Source organism: Sus scrofa, chromosome 1 (assembly GCF_054392235.1).
Source record: "Sus scrofa isolate SSC_HxYL_T2T_F1_AM1 chromosome 1, Sscrofa_HxYL_maternal_Yorkshire_Landrace_v2.0, whole genome shotgun sequence".
Classification (NCBI taxonomy): Eukaryota; Metazoa; Chordata; class Mammalia; order Artiodactyla; family Suidae; genus Sus; species Sus scrofa.
In genome coordinates, this window is record NC_139383.1 from 220,508,544 (window position 1) to 220,529,615 (window position 21,072).

Sequence of the window (21,072 nt, forward strand, 5' to 3'; positions counted from 1 at the left end):
GCAATGCAGGATCCGAGCCATGTCTGCAACCTACACTGCAGCTCACAGCAATGCCAGATCTCTGACCCACTGAGCGAAGCCAGGGATTGAACCCACATCCTTATGCATCCTAGTCAGATTGCTGTGCCACAATGGGAACTCCCCCAGATTTCTTCAGATTGATTATCAATTTATCTTTCTATTCCCCTCCATGTGAACTATGCTTTAACCACAGTGACCTGGTTTATATTTTTGAATGTTCCATGTTCTTTCACACTTCTGTGACTTTGCTCATGCTGTCACTTCTGCATGGAATGACCTAATTTACACTTAATATTTGACAAATCTATTGGCATTCCTTAAGGCCCCAGTCAAATGTGACCTCAATTTCATGTTCCTGGTTTTTCCCTCCCCAGATCCCCAGTGCGTGCTTAATATGTGTTTATAAAATGAGTACTTAGTAAATCTCCAAAAATATCAAGTATGTGGAAGTTCCTGCTGTGGCTCAGTAGTATCAAGCCCAACTAGTATCCATGAAGATGTGGGTTCGATCCCTCTCCTTGCTCAGTGGGTTAAGGATCCAACATTGCTGTGGCTGTGGCATAGGTTGGCAGCTACAGCTCTGATTTGACACCAGCCAGGGAACTTCCATATGCCACAGGTGCGGCTCTAAAAGGCAAAAAAAAAAAAAAAAAAAAGAAAAATCGAGTGTGGAACTTAGTTTCATTGATATTTTTATAAAAAGAAATATTACATTTTACAATAATTTATCTGAAAAACTTTGAGTATATAATATTTTAATAAATCAAAATGTATTTGAGAAGTTGTATAATGCTCTTTGAAAGTTAAAACAATATAACTGTTATATATTTTCTCTCTCACTAATACATTTTGTCTGCTTATCTTATGTGCCTTACGGTTACTTAATATAGGGAAACCCAGTAACCAGTTAGGTGTATACAACTTTAATCTTGCTTTTGTTTATTGAATTGAGAATATCACACTACCCGTTTTCTATAGTACGATCACTATTGATATTATTTCTTTTTACAGATTTTAATTAAAATGATTGTTCACTGTGAGTAGCCTATGGGAGTTCTTCATTGAGAATATTGTTTCAGTAGAACAAGATCAAAAAGAGAAAAAATATTTTGTTAAAAGATAGGACGACCTTAAAGAATGACATTTCCTGCAGATTTGCACAGAAAAGGCGGACTGATGAGATAATATTTTAATATTTTATTTTGAAAAGAAAGCTGATAAATGACAAGAGAATGGTATTTGAATTCAACATTATGAACCAAGTGCTATTTGTAGAGCACTATCACACATTTTCTCTACCTTTATGCTTTCTTTGTGGATCTCTAAGATCTTAGAAGAGAAATTGTGAGGTAAAATATATTGTAGGTAGTGAATTGAAAAGTAGAAGAATGCAGTTGAAAACAAAGGCACCACCAACTATCTTTTAACAAAATAAATCATTTACCTCTCCAAAGTGTGGCAAAGATTGTTATTTATTGTGCCCTTGAATCTTAGACTAAACAGTGTGATTCCCAAATGGGAAGACAAGTTTGAAAAAGTTGATTGGGATCCCATTTATAACTTCACAAAATTAATTTTAAGTACAAGTGTAGCTTCCTTTATATCAGTTGTTCACTGTCAATGAATGAAAATGTATTTATATCTTAACATTGTAGAAATGCCTCCTTATGTTTTTTAAAATTTTTTTATTGAAGTATAGTTGATTTACTATGTCGTGTTAGTTTCTGGTATACAGCAAAGTGATTCAGTTATACATATATACACATATTTTTCATATTCTTTTCCATTACAGTTTATTACAGGGTATTGAATATAGTTCCCTGTGCTATACAATAGGACCTTGTTTTTTTTCTGTTGTATATGTAATAGTTTGTATCTGCTAATCCAAATCTCCTAATTTATCTCTCACCCCTTCCCCACTTTGGTAACCAGAAGTCTGTTTGTTTTCTAGGTCTCTGAGTCTGTTTCTGTTTCATAAATAAATTCATTTGTGTCCTACTCATGTATTTTTATCAGAGATTTACTTTGCAATAAAAAGAAAGTACACAAAGTTATTCATATTGTTGTATAGTTGACCTTTAAAACATACCAAAAATCTTCACACTATCTGCTTAAATACTAGATGGTGCCACCCATCATTCTAAAGAGAGCTGAGAAATAGAAACCGTTGAAAAGAGAGTGACTTTCCCCAGTTCTGCAAAATAATAACTAAGCTTTTAATTCCAACATGTGCATGCATAAGGAATGAAGTAACAGAATGAAAGACACTGTAGTTAGTAACTCATCTATTATTTTTGAACCAAGTGGTTTTATGATACTAATGCATAAGAGAATATGTCATCTATCATCAGACCATAGACTGATTAGGATTCTGGATTTTTTCATATTCTTCGGCATAGTGTTGATACTGATCAGTGAGGAGAGGCTGATTTGCTTCATCCATGTTGCTTCTGGCACGAATCAGACAAGAGGTACCCATAAAAATGACTGCAACCAGTAATAAAGCAGCAACTACTGCTATGGTAACAATCTCAGAAACACTAAAATCCCGACCTATGTGAAAAATAAAATGAAAGCAGAAAATAAAATAGTGAAATGGTTGCCACCAAAAAAGTGGATAACCTAAATGAAGGCATAGTTCCAAGCACTTTACAGAAATCTTCATATTTAATTTTTATTGGCTACATTGCCTATTAAAGCACTTGCCATCTTGAAGGCACCTCCTAATTTCTCATAATAAGTGGGACCTATTGGTATAGTTATTATTTTCATTCTGAAAGTGAGGAAGTGATGGCTCAGAATTTGAGTCATTTGCCCAAGGTAACGGAGTTAATTGGCAGTACTGTTGGTTTTGGAGCCCAGGTCTTTCAGGATCCAAATCCACCGTGCCCTACTGCTTTTGTGGAGAAGGGATTTAAAATTAAGTAAGAAAGTTTAAATTTTAAAACCTCAAAAAAAAATAGCTGAATATCTTATTCCATCTCTTTTTCTATAGTGTTAATAAATGGAAATAACATTATGTAATAGAAAAATTAGGGCATATTACATAGAGTCCAGCTCAAAACTCATTCTCTATGCTTACTAGAAATGTGATCTTTGACATTTACTCCCTCTAAGCCTCATCTTCCATATCTATAAAATGAGTATTTTAATACTTACCTGAGAGGGTTGTAAGGATTAAATGAAATAATGTGCTATGTAATCAGTTCAATACTAGGTCAAATGGATCTCAACAAATGTTAGATCTACTCTCTCTGTCCCCCAATAAAAATTCAATGAAAGCTTTTAAAGTGGAAAACTGGATTACTTTACCTCAGAAAACTGTTTACTTTAGGGGTAACGAATTTGCTTTTGGAAATTTCCATGGTAAAAAATACATTTTCAGTACTCACTTGGCCATTGAACTTCATAAGTATATCCTAGGTTGTCTGGAGCAGTAACAAACATTTCTATGTTGGTAATTGGAGGCCAAAATGGTACCATATTGTATTGTCTGTTGTGTCCAATAGGGGCATTTTCCAGTGGAAATATGGATATATCTAAAATATGTCAAAGACACCTTATTAATAGATATAATAAAGTTAGTATTAACACATTATTATGTTCTGAAGGTGACCCCAAATATTTGAGGATGATATTAAAAATTCTTTCATACTTTACACTTAGCAAAGATATAATACAAAATTTTCACAGCAGCAGAACAGGGAATTACATAAAACAGAGCTCAGATGCTTTGAGTGCAGCACTACATATCATCCAATAGAAGAAGAAAGTTTAAAAAGAAAGGAAGTTTTAGTATTTTCTCATTTATGATGATTACTAGGGTTTTTTTTTCACTTTTAAATTATAGAAACTACTTTGAATAAATTTCATAAAATTTATTTTTCAAAGCTAAAGAAAAGATGGACCTATAATTTGCTATAGCATCATCTATAAGATTTACAATTTAAATTTGGGAGACAGTGTATCCACTGGAAGTTTGTCGTCAACTATGAATATTTCTGTTTTGTAGTTTTCATTTTTTTGTATTTGGTCTTTTTTAGGATTGCACCTGAGGCATATGGAAGTTCCCAGGCTAGGGGTCAAATCAGAGCTGTAGCCGTGGGCCTGCACTACAGCCACAGCAGTTCCAGATCTGAACCGCATCTGCAACCTACACCACAGCTCACAGCAATGCCAGATCCTTAACCCACTGAGCAAGGCCAAAGATCAAACCTGCATCCTCATGGATACTAGTCGGGTTCATTACTGCTGAGCCACAGTGGAACTCTTATGTAGTTTTCATTTTTTCTATTTACTCTTAGGGAAATAAATATGAACTTATTCCCTGGGTTTTACTCTGTTAGCAAGAATCACTTAACATTTTAAATCAAGGGCTTAGAATTCTATTTGTTTCCTATTGCCTCTCATCTTTCTACTGAAATAGAAATCTTGGACATTTATATTATTAGTGAATTTCTGTCTTTATGGATTAAAAGAGTGATACAGCATTAACTCTGAAGAAAATTTATCATAGAAATAGCAGGTAGTGTTTATATTTTTGTAAGTTGAAATTTAGTTACTTTAAAATTGAGCGATTTCAAATTTACAATGAATCATTGCTACTTAATAATTTAGCTATTAGAACCACTTGAGTTCCTACTAGTGCCAGCGGCTGATCTGGGCAACAGCATAAGATTCAGCCCTCAAGGAACTTACACCAGTTATTTATTAAAGTTAGATATTAAAGGTGATCATTAAATAATTTTTGAAACTTCCTATTTCTTTCTTTCTTTCCTTTCTTTTTTTTTTTTTTTGTTTGTCTTTTTAGTGTCACACTCATGACATATAGAATTTATCAGGCTAGGGGTATACTCGGAGCTGCAGCTTCTGGCCTGTGCCACAGCCACAGCAACACCAGATTCAAACCATGTCTTCAGCCTACACCACAGCTCATGACATCACCAAATCCTTAACCCACTGAGTGGGGCCAGGGATAAACCTGAGTCCTCATGGATACTAGTTGGGTTTATTACTGCTGAGCCACAATGGAAACTCCAGAAACTTCCTATTTATCTTTATTGAACCCTGACTTGATCAGTCTCACCCTTGTTCACTTTCAGTTGTATAAAAAAATCTATGCCCATTGAACCAAGTAGAGCAATAGAGGAATAGTAGTAAAAATAACAAAAAATAACAATTGGATTGCCATGTTACTTATATCAAATCCTCAATGGCTCCCCATCTCTTTGCTCATTGAAGAGTTAAATCCAATGCCCTTCAGGATCTGCATGCCTGACCCCATTTTTCCCTCTAACCTTGTTATCTCCTTCCATTTTTTCCCTACTCCCAACTCTGCTTTAGCTACAGTGGCTCCTTTGTTCCTTTGTCTTGGAACGATCTTCCCCATATATTGACACAGAATTCCCTATTGCCATTCCTGATTTTGTCTTCAAAGACTTTCTCTTATCTAATGTCGTACATATTTATTTACATATGCTTATTGTCAGTCCTATCAACAGGTTGGAAAGTTCTAGGAGGGACAATATTTTTGTGTGTTTTGTATGCTACTCTTTTTCTCATACCTAGAATAATGCTTAGGAAACAGCAGGTGCTCAAATAATATTTTCCAAGCCCCGTTGAGGCATAACTGACAAATAAAAATTGAATATATTTCGGGAGAACAACATGTTGATTTACAAATGGCCAATGGGCATATGAAAAAATGCTCAACACAACTAATCATTGGAAAATGCAAATCAAAAACCACAATGAGATATCTGTTAGGGTGACTATTATTAAAAAGACAAGAGATAACAAGTACTGGTAAAGGTGTGGATAAAAAGATACACGTGCATTATTTGTGGGAACTGCTACAATCATTACATAAAGAAGTTTGGAGGTATAAAAGTAGAACTATTTTATGATCCAGCAGTCCTACTTATGGCTATATAGCCAAAGGAAATAAAATCCCTATCTAGAAGAAATAATTTGCATTTTCTTCTTCATTGCAGCACTATTCACAAAACCCAAGATACAGAATCAAACCATATTTGTATAAGATTTAAGTGTGTGTGTATATGTGTGTGTGTGTGTGTGTGTGTGTGTGTGTTTTCTACATTTGTTTCAGGGTGTAATACCATAAAGTGGTGATTGGTTGATTGGTCTGGGACATGTATAAACTACTTCCGAAAATTGCACTGAACAAATGGGTTAATAAATTGCGCTGAATTTCCAGGTTACTATATGTAATACTTAATTCATGTGATTTTTAGTTTGAAGAAAGGAAATTGTTGGCACAGTGTGTGAAGAACCCGACTACAGTGGTTTGGGTCTCTCCGAAGGCCTGGGCTGGATCCCTAGTCCAGCTCTTTGACTAAAAGGATCTGGTGTTGCCACAGCTGTGGCATAGGTTGGCAGCTGTGGCTTGGATTCATCCTTGGTGGAGGGACTTCCATATGCCATGGGTGAGGCCATTAAAAAAAAATTTAACTAAAAAATTTTAAAAAGGAAATTACATGTTTACCTGGATACATATGTTAGCAAATAAAAATTAACATTAAATAGAGTATGGAGGCTCTAAATTGTGTCTTCTCTTATTAATGAGAGGATTCTGTAGTGGACATTGCAGTGTGAATGATGGTAATTTCCTTCAGTTATAAAATGTAATTCTTATTTCATTCTGATCCTAGTCATTCTATAATGCTATACTTTTTAAAGAAATTTGCATATTTTAAAAGAAATTTACTTTTTAAAAGAAATTCCTGATATATCTTGAAAAATAATTTCGTTCTCTACTCGTAGATTTATTTTCAATAAATATTTTTTCTGCTATATGAAAAATTTTAGAAATTCTTCCAATCTTTTTTTTTTTCTAGCAGTTGTCCTCATGACACTGTTTTCTAAGGAATATTTGCCTGTATGTGGAAAATTTAAGGTGACAAAATTGTTTCAGGCTAGCTTTCATACTATTTATAAGTGTTTATATTAGCCTGTTCTATAAGTTTATGGCCACATTTTATCAGAAATATGCTACAGATTAGTTATCTAATTTTCATAATTCTACCAGCAGTAGCACCCAGTGAGAGGCTTTATGCTATGTGTGGTACAGAGGGATCAGGAGGAAAATAAGAAACAGAGGTATTTTTCTGGTTCATTAATGGCCTTTGGATTAAGATCTGGATAACTTTTAACAAATTGTTAGGAATATGAAATAACTATACTTTCAATCACAATATGCAAAGCAAAGGAATATATGTTTTCATAGTTGAAAGAAAGACCCACTTAAAAGACTTGCCAGGTTACCCAAGATTTTTATTTTCTCTGAAAAACTAACATCCATGGACTTGTGAATGCCTGGATAACTACGGTTTATATATTGCTGTCTAGTTTTCAAAAGTGCATGTTTCAAAATAGTTTGTTTCATTAATTCCTAAACCTATTAACTCCAGTTGTTTGTTGTTGAAATAAAACAAAACATTGTAAAATATTTGTACTTGAACAAAACATTTGTAAAATTGATAATTAGGATTTCAAAAAGAGAAGGATGTCATTTTCATAATAAGTAAATTGCTTTGGAAAGATTTGTTAAGTATGAATGGCTGCAATACTGCTATAGAGTTTGGAATGGGCAAATGTGATTATAAAAGGTTAAGAAAACATGAAAATTTAGAATAATACTGTACTCAGATTGCATCATGAGAGTTGTTAAAATCTTGTTTTACTTTAAAGAAACTGTGAATTATAGATAATTCAATATAGTTGTATGTATGTATATAAAATGAGATGAAGCTCCAATCAATGAATTCATATCAGGTTGACACATGACATGAATAAATATTTATATTTAAGTTATTTTAAAATGATTTTCAGATGTAACAAACTATTTTGACCAATTTATCAATTAATGGTACTAACCGGGCTATATTAGAAGCTTGTACTGTATGTGTAAATATATATATATATATTTTACATATTATATACTTATGTTATACATGTACAATACATGTACACACACACACACACACACACACACACACACAGGGAAATAAGAGATAGATGAAGAGATAGATGAATCAAGAGATAATCCCCAATATTATGTTATGTGCATGATGAAGTAAAGGCACAAAAACCAAAATTTAAAACATTATAAATATGAAACTTTATGATGTTTTAACCAGTAGAAACCCATTCATTGTTTGAAAAGTAATATAAGCCTCTCAGCTGAGTAGAAGTGAAGAGAAATTAGTCTTTTAAATAATATTTTAAAAAGTGCATTAAAGTGAACTTAAGAGAATTTCTTTGGTGTGATATAAAAACCAGCATTAACTTTTCAAATTCAATAAAATTTCTGTTTGTGAGAGGCCATAAAGTAATAAAAATCAAAACTGGATTGTGAGTATGATTTTTCTTTTGAGGGTATCAAGAACTCTTTAAGGTTTTTGCATTCATAATAAAATGCAATGAGGATGTTCATTGGAAGATATGAGAAAAAAAAATTACAGGAACGTGGTAGTCATCTTCACATGGTAAAAAGAAGGGATTACCTTTTTTAGTCTAGTGAATGCTAATAAGTATCATCTTAGAATTACTTTTCTGAGAGACTACTTCTCTGCTTCTTCCAAGTGGTTTAGAATATTTGGAAATGGCAAGATATTATAGCCATTTTATCATTTTTGCAAAGGTTAGTTTAAATGTGTCAAGTGCTTAGCCTCAACGGATAACTACGCCATCTGAACAATCTCCTTTGCTGAGCCTGCAAAAATCAAGTGAAAGAGTCTCACCAGCATTATATCTCCTTAGCCATTCATCAAAGACTGCATCAGTGAAAGTATGTAGAAGGACAAAAATAGGATCATTGGGAGATAAATGAATTTGTCCCCCTGTTCCATTCAGGAATAGATGAGCCAGATTGTGAAGGCTTCGGACAGCAGGGTCATACCTTCCTGTGGGATCACTGTAACCTAGATACAAAAATAAGAATAGTAAAAACAATGCAAATATCTTATTTTTCAAGTCAAAAACAGTGATTATATTGGGAAACAATTTTTCCTAAGCTTGTCAGGCCAATTTTTACCTTGGTATAATCGCATTGCTTCTCTGTACCTATTGTTGGTGACTTTCGTTTGCTATACTGTGAGCTAGGTTAGTTTTAAGCAAGTGGTATGACTTTCTAAATGTAGCCTCTAGGTAAAAAATAATGACCTGAAAAAGACACCAGTCAAAATATATAGCACACTCTATTTTGACAAGGCTAACACTGGTCTACATGGAAATAAGACAGTGAAAGTCTCTAGCTTCTACAAAAACTGCTGATACAATTGGGAGAACACCGATCTGATTGTCCTGAAACTAAAATTGCCAGATGTTACCTTAGTCTCCTGCCTTACTCCTTTTGAATGACTGTCAGCATGTTTATTTTTAGAAAACTATTTTTCTGGAGAAGTTACAATTTCTCAGAGCTTTCTTATCATCTCTGTATTAAACATCTAAAAGACTGCTGTCAAAACATTTATAGAATTTTGATAATGATCTCATTCTCTCTATATATATCTTCTCCAAATATATTTCCATATATATTTCCATATTATACATATATTTCTATTTCACATATATAATACATACATTATATGTCTATTACATATAGTATATACATTTTCCACATTGTGTGTATATATAATATATAATGAATATGTATTTCCCATATTGTATTATATTGATTGTATATATTATAACATATAATATAGGTATATGTTTATTACATATATATTAGGGAGAAGACAAACATAGATCATAAACAACAACAGAGGTCTCTGATGTGGGATTGCCTTTTAAGTGTGTCCAGTTGGCTTGAAGGACCAGAGAAGGAAGAGCAGGAAAAGGTTGGATATTATAACAAGATTAGAATTTAAAAATTTTGAATTCAGTTATACAATTATAGTTACCCATTCACGTATTTATTCCATTATTTTTTGACTCAAAAAATATTTAAAGATTGCCTAAAATGTATAGGGATGGGGTTAGTCTTCTCATTTGTTCTGTCAGGAAATGAGAACCATTTGTCTTTTGTTTGGGCATCAATTTGACACAATCTGCAAATTCTTTATGAAATCACTACTTATAGCCTTAGTTTATATACACCAGCTTAATCAAAATATAGTGATATTTAATGAGTTATCTTCAAGTCAGTACATTCATATGTAGTTATTAAAATTAACATCAAGTTAGAAAAGAATGTTGTATAATTTCTATGATAAAAGGGGAGATAATTGAAAATAATGATCAGTTTTATACATCAAGCATCTTAGATCATAGGGGAAGAGGTATATTTCCTTTTAGTTATGGGGGGAGGCATCTAATGTGCAATGCTATATTTAAGGTAAAATTTGATAGTAATAAGTTTATAATATAGTTAATTGTGATTCTATTCTTTTAAAACTAAATATTTGTCACGCATGATTTAAAAGTATCAAAATTTATTTTTTTAAGACAATGGACTTAGAAAATTTGGATTTGAATCTGTGCTCTGTTAATAACTAGCTGGATACCTTTGGAAATCCAGTTTACTTCTTTGGATCTCATTTCTCATTTTAAAATACTTTGAATTAAGTAAGGAAAACCAAATTAAATGTCTTTAGGTGCTAGTTAGAATTTCTATGGATTTTTAAAAATAACTGCAGGATGATACATAAATAAAACAATATGAACAAAGCAGGCTTTATTAGATGTCAACTAATATTCAGAATTTTTATTATGTTTTTAAGAAAAAAATTAATAACGTGTCATCTTGAATATTATTTGTCTATACTAGAATTTGATATAGTTATACACATATTGACCAGCCACCTCACAGAAATTTGAGTTTAAATACCTTTTAGGTATTTTAAGAGAATGGAAAACAGTTTCCAAGCCCTTCTCTTTGGATAATTAAAAGGAATTTCATGGTTTTACACTTTTCTTTAAGAAAGTTCTTTTTTTTTCTTTTTGAGCAGAGAATTGTGACTATATCCTAACTGGCAGCACTTTTCACATCAACTGACAGGCTCAACATGGCATTCAAAGCTTTTTCAAAGAAATCTGAATTTGAATACTTCCATTTCCTGTGACAATTCGATCAATTCAAAGCACCATTTTCTTTTACTTGCCTTCTACTGTGTTTCGGAAACTGTTTGTAGAATTGGAATAAAAAGGAGGTGTGTCAAATAAACTGACTTCCAAGCACTGAGCGACATCCTGTGGTTCAGGAAGACGTTGCACCATTGGTCTGGCCACATTTCCTGCTGGATTTCTCCTAATTGGCCCACCCTCAGTGCCTGGGGAAAAGATGGGGTATGTGAATATTTATAGGACACTTAGAGATCTTATCATTGCTCTTTACATTTTTAATGCATAACATGAAGACTGAATGAGAGGTTTTTCTTGGTAGAAGAGAAAATTTTTAAATGCATACCTAGTGGCATTAAAGTGAGAAAAATCTAAGTTATCATGTCCAACTTCTGTGAATAGGGAAAATATATGATATAAAAAATCATGTGAAGAAAAAGAGGATCCCAATAAAAGAAAGAGGTCCTAAACAAAGATTTTTTTAAATCAACATATACTTCTTTCATGAGAGTGCATTAAAATGGAAACTCCATGGAAAATTAAAATTTTTTCAAAATAATCTTATAAACCAAAATTCTATGCTGAAATCCCTATTTCGCACATATGAGAAATTTTGTCTTTGAATGTTGTCTGTTTCAAGCCTTCAGAGAAATAAAGCAAAACAATCTTAAATCTCTTTGGGAAGTAGTCTATATTTCAATCAACAAGTATTTTTCAGCAACTAAAATGAGAAGCAATTAAAAAATTGGAAGGTCACTAAGACAAACAGGTAAACAACCACTATGGAAAACAGTATGGAGGTACCTCAGAAAACTAAATATAGAGCTACCATAAGACAAACAGGTAAACAAAGATCTGTGATACTAGGGATAATATGTACTCCTAGGGATACTTGGTTGCCTCAGGGGAGGTAAGGGGAGAGAGGCTAGAGATCAGTTCTACCCAGTTAGGTGGCCTTAGGAAGGCTTCATTAAGGAAGAAAAATTTGCAAAGAGCCCTGAAAGACTAAGAAAAATTCCATAGGTAAAATAGAAATTTTACAATGCAAACATTTTAGGCAGAGGTAATAAGAAATGATAAGTTTTTTTCTATCTGTACTATAAGCCCCATTAGAGCAAAAACTGTTCTTGGTAACTGTTGTATCCCCCAGTCTTGACACAGTGCCCGGGATATAGTAGAAGCTAAGTAGTTGTTCAGTGCATGTTGATATAGGGAAAAAAATCAGATTGACTGCAAAAGAGGGCCTGTCTGGGGAATAGCTTGCGGGGGCAGGGGTGGTGTGTAGAGTGGCAATGTAAGGCAAGAGTAGATGGTGAGAAAGATAGGAAGCTATACCAGAACCGTATTGTGAAGAAATCAAAAAGCAAGATGAGAAAGTTGTGTTTAATTCATTAGAAAGTTGGAGAAGAGATTGGTTAGGAACATTTGGCATTACATTGTCCCAGTAGTCCCCAGGAAGGAGTGTTTGTGCCCTAGAGGATAATCCAACGAAGTAGAAGAGATGATACTGTAACGTCTACTTATATTTATTTTAGCTCATTCACAAAACTGCCTATATTGCATGCTCTATAATTAACATAATGATCAGTACTTGATGAATTAGTATACCTGACTTTATTTATAGAAAACAAAAATAAAACATATGCCTATATTGAGACTGGAAACTGCATGTATATTTTTTAGATATACATTATCATTAAAACTTTCAAACGATACCCGTTAAACTATCAGTTCAAACTGGTGGTTTGTGGATTACTGTTCGGAGAGCTATCAATACATCCCAAGAAGAAAGTATTGATTACATGGGTTTTCGAAACACTGTGGTCTAATTTGCCTTCATGGATTTTCATAGTAGAGAATTCTGACAAGTAAAGCAACTGGTTAAACCCATTTAATTTTAATCCAGTGATTTTTAAATTTGTTTGCATGCAGCCAACTGTCATTGCACCTATTAACATCTTATGGATGGATTGGAGGTCTGTGGAATTTGCATGGAGGAATGAATGGAAAGTTCACAGTATCTGAAGTAGAAATTAGATCTGAGAACGATTATGAAAAAAGAGCCTATTTTTTCATATGATGAATCAAAGATGATATTATTAGTGGCTAAAAGAATATTAGGTGCCAATAATTAACTCTTTTAGTACACTGAGTTTGATGCATTTATGGAATATTGGCTAGATGCTGTCCCAAAAGCCTATGACAACATAAGCATGGGGTGTCTTAGCACAGTTTTATATAAAGATGTACATGTATGGGTGTCCTGTAAAAGATGATCAGTGAAACCACAGGCATGGATAATTTCATTCAAGAAGAAAAGTGGAGAGAGGAAAGAATTACTATGAGAGCTAAACAGATATCTCACTAAAGCATTTGGACCATATCAGACCTGTAATATGTGTTGTATAAAATGTAAGTTTCCTTTTTTTCTTTCACTCTCTTGATAAAGAAAATGCTTAGTATTTACATCACAAATTAAGGCAAGGGGTAAACGTGACAATCGTTTTACCTAAAATATGTAACTTTAATATTTCATGAAACTAAGTGTCAGATGAGACATTATATTAATTGACAAGAAAAATTGTGATACAATCTTCTACCCTTTCTTCTTGTCTCCTTTGATGTAATTTCATTTACCCATTTAAATTTTGCTAAATTTTGGTATGATCAGAAAATACCTGGAAAACTCCCAGGCCAAAATAAAACATCCCAGTCAGAAAAAATGAATGTTTTGATATCTAAAGATATGCTGATCTCATTCTCATTTCCCTGCCACAAGGTGGGACAACTCATTCAGCACAACGAAGAAATAAAAATTTATTCTAATTTTTAAATTTTACAGAAGAAAGTTTTATATGATATTACTTCTCTTATCCCTATACACAGCTAAATAAACTAACGATGAAAAAAATCTACCTAATTTCTTTGTTCTATTTAAAATATTCTCTTAAGTTCACAAAGTAATTTAATATTTGATGCTTAAAAGAGTATATATAGAATAAATGTTAGGACTATACTAATAAAAAATAAATTCTCATAAATCTAGTTTTTATATTCAAGAACATTAGTTCAAAATAGTCACACATGCCTGAAGAATAAAAATAAGATGGGATAATAAGACTCTGATAATTAAGACCTTGTATTTGTAGCAAGGGAAATGATAAAACTATAATCCAAGGAAGAGAACACAAAGCTCCACAGGAACAGATCTACATATGGCAGAAATTTGACCTGTGGCAGAGGGCATTCAGATCACTGGAGAAAGGATGCTAGCACAAGTGGTTAAGCATTCTCTTTCTATGTTTACTTTGGGAAACCTGGAAAGAGCTAGTTGGCAAATGTGTTCTGTACAGTATCTTTCTTTTCTTAAAGGTATCCTCCATATTGCTTCCCTTTTGGTTTTTAACCTTTTGATTAGATTAACATAGTAAAATAACAAAATAATAGTAATGACTATTATATACGACTACTAATTATTATTACTACAAGTAGTAGTAGTAGTATGTATATTTTACTTCCGGGGCACTTCCAGTTCTTTCTGCATATTTCAGTTTTCCTAGAAACACATTTTCTGTGAAATTCCAACACAAGACACATGACCACTAGCCAGTGCTGAGGGCACTAAGAGGATTAATGAATACAAACAGATGTTTCCAAAATAAGAAAGTGAGCAAAGCACTAACCAAATTGCTGGAGAAAAGCAACAGAAAAATGTTTAGGGACTTTCTTTTTTCCCCTAGATCACCTTAGGTTGCCCAGACTATGCCAGGTGCTGAGTGGATATCTGTACATCAATTCTCCCTAAAAAAGTAGATTTTAGTCTGAAGCCCTTAGTTGAATGAAGGGCCTTCAGGCAGCACATTTCATCACTTTACCTAGTAGGGAATTCTGCATCCTAGATATCAGTTGGAACTTACTGTTACAAAGGGTTCCCAGGGTATCGTAATCTTCCAAGGATTCACAGACCACTCGCCATTGAGAAAAGACAGAGTTCGGGCTTATAAGAGTGGAATCAAAGTTGCTTCTTGATCCCATCAAGTCATCAGTGCAAATGTCACAGGTGTTCTTCCCAGTGGCAAAATTCCAGTAAGGGAGGGAGAAAGAAGGATCCTGCAACATTTCCTAGATTACAGAAACTCAGTTAGCAATCTCTGCTCTTGTTTTAAATCCTCCCGTTGTGGGCGTTCTGTTATGGAGCAGCAGGAAATGAATCTGACTAGCATCCATGAGGTTCAATCCCTGGCCTCACTCAGTAGGTTGTGAAATCCAGCATTTTGGTGAGCTGTGGTGTAGGCTGCAGACACAGCTTAGATCTTGCGGTGCTGGGGCTGTGGCACAGGCCAGTGTCTACAGCTCTGGTTTGACCCCAAGCCTGGGAACTTCCACACGCTGCAGGTGAACCTTCTCTCCGACCCCCGACCCCCAAAGAGTCTCCCTTTTTTTTAGTTTACTCCTTGGCAGTTTGTTTCTACTAGTTCCTTCCAGCCACTTAGAAATTAGGGTGTTGGTGTCTGAAGGGCTAAAGAACTTAAATAGCTTATTTACCAAAGCCTTTAATTTACCACAAGAAGTCACTTAGGCACTGGAGGGGATACAACTCCACTCCTTATACAGAAGTTTCTGCAAATGCTTTGGGGAGGTATCTTCCATTTCGTCTTTTGGTGGATAATTACATTTCTATTGGTTATACCAGAAATTATCAATAATAGCTTCTACTCGGCATTTCCACCTCCCTCCATATTCCCATCTCTAATTTGAGCATCACTAACTCTGGGTCTGTAGCCAGATCCAGACTTGAAATATGCTATGTGAAGCAGTGCTTTTTGTTTTGTTTCTGCTTTTCAATGTAACTGGAAAGGCTCTTGGCATTTAGATTCTGGTTCGGCCACAGACTGCAGAGACTCTTTCATACTCGCCTTATCTGCCTGGGCAAGGAAGGTGTTTTATTTAGAGACCCCTCCTTCACAATCTAAACTGTAAAGACTCAGGCTTCGGCCTGAAACTCATACAGACAGAAAGTGCCAAATGGAAGCAGGTTGTTTCTTTGTGTGCACTGTGCTTTAGACCAGGGACCTAGTTTCCATGTAGCTCTGATCTCAACAATTTAAAAAATGCTGGGCTCAAGATCACATGCTCATTTTATTTGGTTCCTTAAAAACATATATTTATGTATGGATTCAGGCCTGTGGGGAGTTTTATTTAGAGTCTGGGGTATACATAAGGGATTGCCATTGTTTTATCCTGCCTTGCAAGCATTTAGTACATTTTTGTTTTTTTTTTACTTTCAACCCTTTCTAGGAAGCATTTCCTTGTCCTCTGGGTATTTTAGAGGGTCAAAAGCTTTTAAGGTATCCCCTGTTATTGATCTCCAGGGGTTTAGAGTCCTTGTTTAGAAGCCATTGTTTGGCTTACCCAAATCGGTGACAGCTTCCAGGGCATCATTAAGAGTCAGTTTGTGGTTCAGCAAGTGACATTTGAGAGCTGGAGCATATTCATGTGGCATTTCAGTGGTGCATTACATTTAGATTGTAATTTGTTGGATCCCTTGTGCTGCTGGGTTTTAAAAATGCAAGTCGTAGAGGCTGAAGTTTACCCAGACAAAATTGAAGCTTTTAAATACTTTCCACCTGCCCTTTCATTTTGGTGTGCCCACGGGGAAAATGATTTGAAGGCAGGAAGATCTGGATTTGATTACAAATGACAGATTTATCTACTCATAATCTACTACATATCTTACTTGAAATCAGAGCTATAAAATAGGAAGTTCAGAGTATCAGATGAATTCATTTAATCATCAAACTGCATATGGATGGACCACTTACATGTGAATATTTTGTTCTGTATTTTAGTGCATTAAATCTCCACTTTCTTACCATTTATTTTCTCGGATAACCCTGGACACAAGTGCACTGCAAATCAATAAATGAATCTGCCCGCAGGTATTTCTTCTGCCCTCAGATATTTTTCAGTTAATTTTTAGATTTTAATTTGGGGTGGAGATTCATTGGTGTTGTTTTACATAGAAGACAATTTTTTATTTGTGGATTTCCTAGCTGAGATCTAATAATTAAAAAATTCATTTTAAAATTACAATGCTTTTCTTAAGAGAAAATCAATAAAATAAACAATGGGAAATCATTCAGATCCAAAGGTGCCATGGTTTTAGCCTATCTCCTTAAAAATAAGCAAGCAATAACTGTTTTGGTTTGAGTTTCACTTTATGCCTAAAAAGCCTTTTCAATTAAAATGATGTCTGACCAATGGGATGTTTTCAGTAGGTTTCTACCACAAGTTTCAAAGTGGTATGGGAGCGGGGCATGGAAAAAATGCAGTTCAGTTAAAATATGACAATATAGGAGTTCCCGTTGTGGTACAGAGGAAACGAATCAGGCTAGGAACCATAAGGTTGCTGGTTCTATCCCTTGCCTTGCTCAGTGGGTTGAGGATCTGGTGTTGCTGTGAGCTCTGGTGTAGGTAGCAGATGTGGCTTGGATCCTGCGTTGCTGTGGCTGTGGTATAGGCCAGCAGCTACAGCTCCAATTCCACCCCTAGCCTGGGAACCACCATATGCCATGGGTATGGCCAAAAAGCAAAAAAAAAAAAAAAAAAAAAAAAAAAAAAAAAAAAAAAAAAAAGACAATATAAGCTAAATGTAATTTTTTCCCCATAATTTAAAGCCTGTGCCATACCAGAAAGAATCATTAACTGGTATGATGAGCCATATACACTTTTGGGGTTTGGATGACTAAAACTTTATGGCCCCTTGCTTCATCTAAACCAGGAGGGGGTATTGGTTTACATATGAAGAGAAAGAACTATCAAGTGAGATTCCTTTGTTGCATACCATATGAGGATCATTTTTTTCAATGGCAAAGTTGGCAGTTATGCCCAGTATTTTAATTCACACCCACACATGTCTCAGTTGGCTTCCTCATCACTGATATAACTCTCTTTTCATTTCACAAAGGATAAAGATTAATTGATAAGGAAGGAAGTAACTAGTATAGGAGAAATTTAACAAAATGCCCATGGCAGATCAATTTCATGAAACTGATTTGTCATGGCACCTTTGGATCATTCAGAACACAGAGGATTAAAAGCACTTGCAAACAAGCTGCATCCTCTATAAATGGTGTGAACATGGCAATGTTTTAGCATACCTGCATGTCTCTCTCCAGCTGCAGTAAGTGGTACCTGTGCCATGTGAGAAAGGCAGGTCCTTCGTGAGAGAAATCCACTTCACCAAAGCTTTCCTGCCCTGCCCCAAGGAAAGTCTTTTTGACTGAGTAGTAGTGTGTCCAGACAAAGTAGTTGTAAATGGAAATGTTCTCAAATTGTGGTGTGTTGCCATCCGGCCCCAATATTTCTTCTGATCTCCTGGTGGCAATGACGAACTGAGGGTGCATTGTGCGCTTTGCCATATCCAGGGCCCGTACAAAACGGTTCTTTTCTTCTGTACTTAGGTCCAGTAGGTTTCTCCTGACTTTAGGGATACAAGATTCAAGCATGAAAACATATGCCTGGTGGGCATGAAAATGAGCCTAATGGTCTTGTAATGCCATGTCGCATTTACCCATTCATGGCAATTAGTGTGTATACTCACATCATTTTATGCTTTAAAAAATACCTGTTGCAAAATCCCTTCTTCACCCCCCCTTCCCTTCTCTTGTTCTCTCTCCAACTTTCTCTAGGATTTATATGAGCTTTCCTTAACCTTACCATGCATGAACTTTATAATTCTGTGATCCTCTATTATTTATTTCTGTTCACTACTGGCATCTTTCTTGAAGCTTTCTACCTTTTTAATATCACACATTTTGCAAAACTATAGTATGTGTTATAGCAAAATGGTTAAGAGCCTTATTCTATGACTGTGCACATTTCTCTAAGCATCAGTTTTTCATCTGTAAAATACGTATAAAGATATCTGCTTCATACAGTTATAAAGATTAAAGAATACACACATAAAAAGCACTTAGACCAGAGCCTAGTTAATAACAAAGACTCAGTAAATGTTCACGGAAACTCTTGGTCCCATGTTTGGCACACAGAGAACAAGGCATTATTGGAGGCTGTTGGTATTTAAAGCTTTGTCGTTTATTACTCTGTAGCCTGTATTACTCTGTAGCCTGCAGTTAATGCTCTTTAGCCTGCAGGCCAGGCTCATCATCTCAAATGGCTAAACTTAATCATCATAGTGGGAAATGTCTTTGGGGTCAGCAAGGATGGCAGAAGAAGCTCAAGGGTTAGCGCTGGACAGGTCTCAATGTGAATTCCAGGTTTCCCATGCACCAACTATTTGGACTTGACTTAGGACAATTAACATAACTACCTTGCGAAGTTGCTGAAAAGTCCAGTCATAAACACCTAGCAGAGTTCTTAGCATAAAGTGGCTGCTCCACAAGTGTTTTAGAAGGAAACATTTTTAATCACAAGATTTGAGCTTCAACTTCAGTTCTTTACATCAGATACATTTCTTAGCCTCACTTAGCCTCAGTTTCCTCAGCTGCAAAAAGTAAGCCTTGACCTTGATGACTTATTTCTAGGGGTTCTTCCAGCTCAGTGACTCAGGAGTCTATTAAGTGGGTTGAGTCCCTTGCAGGACTGTGGATCCATTCACAAACCCACTTACCTGTGAGAACCTTCTGGTCACAGGCAGGTCCTCTCCATCCAGGACGGCAAGTCCCACAGTTGTGTCCTGAAAAATTGCCGTTGCAGTGGCATGTCCTGTTGAAGAACCGTGTGGGCCAACCCTCTCGGTCATCTCTGCCATCATGGTGGTAGTGGTGGCTGTGGGGTCGGGAGTCTGCTGTCACGGCCTCACACCTGCCCCTCCCTGAGGAGAAGCCACAGCGGTCAGTCCCGGGCCCAGACAGTGGGGACAGATCTGGGCAACATACCCCACTTCTCAAAGCCTCAATGGTGGTACACTCTCTGGGGAACTGAGCCCAGGCCTGCTGAATAAACAGCAGAGGCAAGAAAGTGTACCCCAGAGAGAGGAGTTTCTGAGCTTTCATCCTGCTTGAGGCAAGGGTGCAGGATGAGGCTTTGGTTTGTAGCCCTTTGTGTAGAGACCAAGGAGTAGATAACATTCGATCTGAAAAGGAAAAAAACAAATGGATTATGCATGAATTTTTGTACCATTATAACTAGTATGAGCCCCTTCCCACCCACCTTTAAAATGCTTTTAATATCTGTAAAATGACATTTTAAAAAATCATAAAAATAGTAATTTACCTCTAAAAATTTGAAACGTATAGTTCCTACATAATTAAATTCCCCATCCTAATCATTTAATTTTCTTCATTTTAAATTTCTTTCTATATTAAAAAAATATCTATCTTGAATGTCAAAAGCCTTCATTAGCAGGTCACCACCATTAATTACATTTATCTATAAAGCTGAAAGAAGCATTGAGAGCAGATTTTTAGCAAGTTAATTTCCATGTTTTAAAGTCCCCCATATCCTAGTGGAGTTTTGGCGGGAGTCCACCCACTTCCCATAGAGTTTCTCTCCAGTACCTTGAACTCCTGAGGGGATTCTCTGCTGAACCTCTTTTAGAACTGAGTGTTTTATATTTGCTTGTCCCCTGATGTCAGAGCTGTTAATTGCTTGTGGGTTTCTGCCTGATAACTAATCCCAAATCTGTTCACCCAAACTGGGAGGGGCTGGTCCTCTTTTCCACTCTTTACTAATCCTCTTTCACTTCAGTGAGTTTTTCTGCCCTTTAAGTATTTGGTTAGCACATGATTGCCTTCCCACTGATTTCCTGGTGATGCTTGAAGTTTTAAGAAAAGGTCAGAGACACTAATTTGGAATGCAACAAGTCAGAGAAACTAGAGAACTTTTGTTTTCATTGTAGAGATTTTATTTTCAACTTTGATAGTATATCTTTAAAGGATAAAGTGAAATTACTTACCTTTTCTTAGTGATAAAGGGCTAGGCTAGTGCTTGTACCTGATGATAGGT

At 35.3% G+C, this 21,072-nt stretch overlaps 2 protein-coding genes across 6 annotated transcripts in view; one reads left to right on the forward strand and one right to left on the reverse strand.

Annotated features, from left to right (window-relative positions):
- Positions 1 to 21,072, forward strand: part of LOC102165580 (uncharacterized) — a 1,236,614-nt gene that overhangs the window by 227,960 nt on the left and 987,582 nt on the right. The window lies entirely within an intron of this gene.
- Positions 1,204 to 20,807, reverse strand: TYRP1 (tyrosinase related protein 1). 2 transcript variants are annotated; one of them, XM_013993569.3, is made up of 8 exons: positions 20,625 to 20,807; positions 19,736 to 20,200; positions 18,264 to 18,586; positions 15,021 to 15,225; positions 11,145 to 11,312; positions 8,784 to 8,963; positions 3,414 to 3,560; positions 1,204 to 2,574 (listed from the first exon to the last, which is right to left on the reverse strand). In XM_013993569.3, the coding sequence occupies exons 2-8, from the start codon at positions 20,193 to 20,195 to the stop codon at positions 2,369 to 2,371; spliced, it is 1,689 nt and encodes a 562-aa protein (XP_013849023.2). In that variant the 5' UTR covers positions 20,196 to 20,200; positions 20,625 to 20,807; the 3' UTR covers positions 1,204 to 2,368.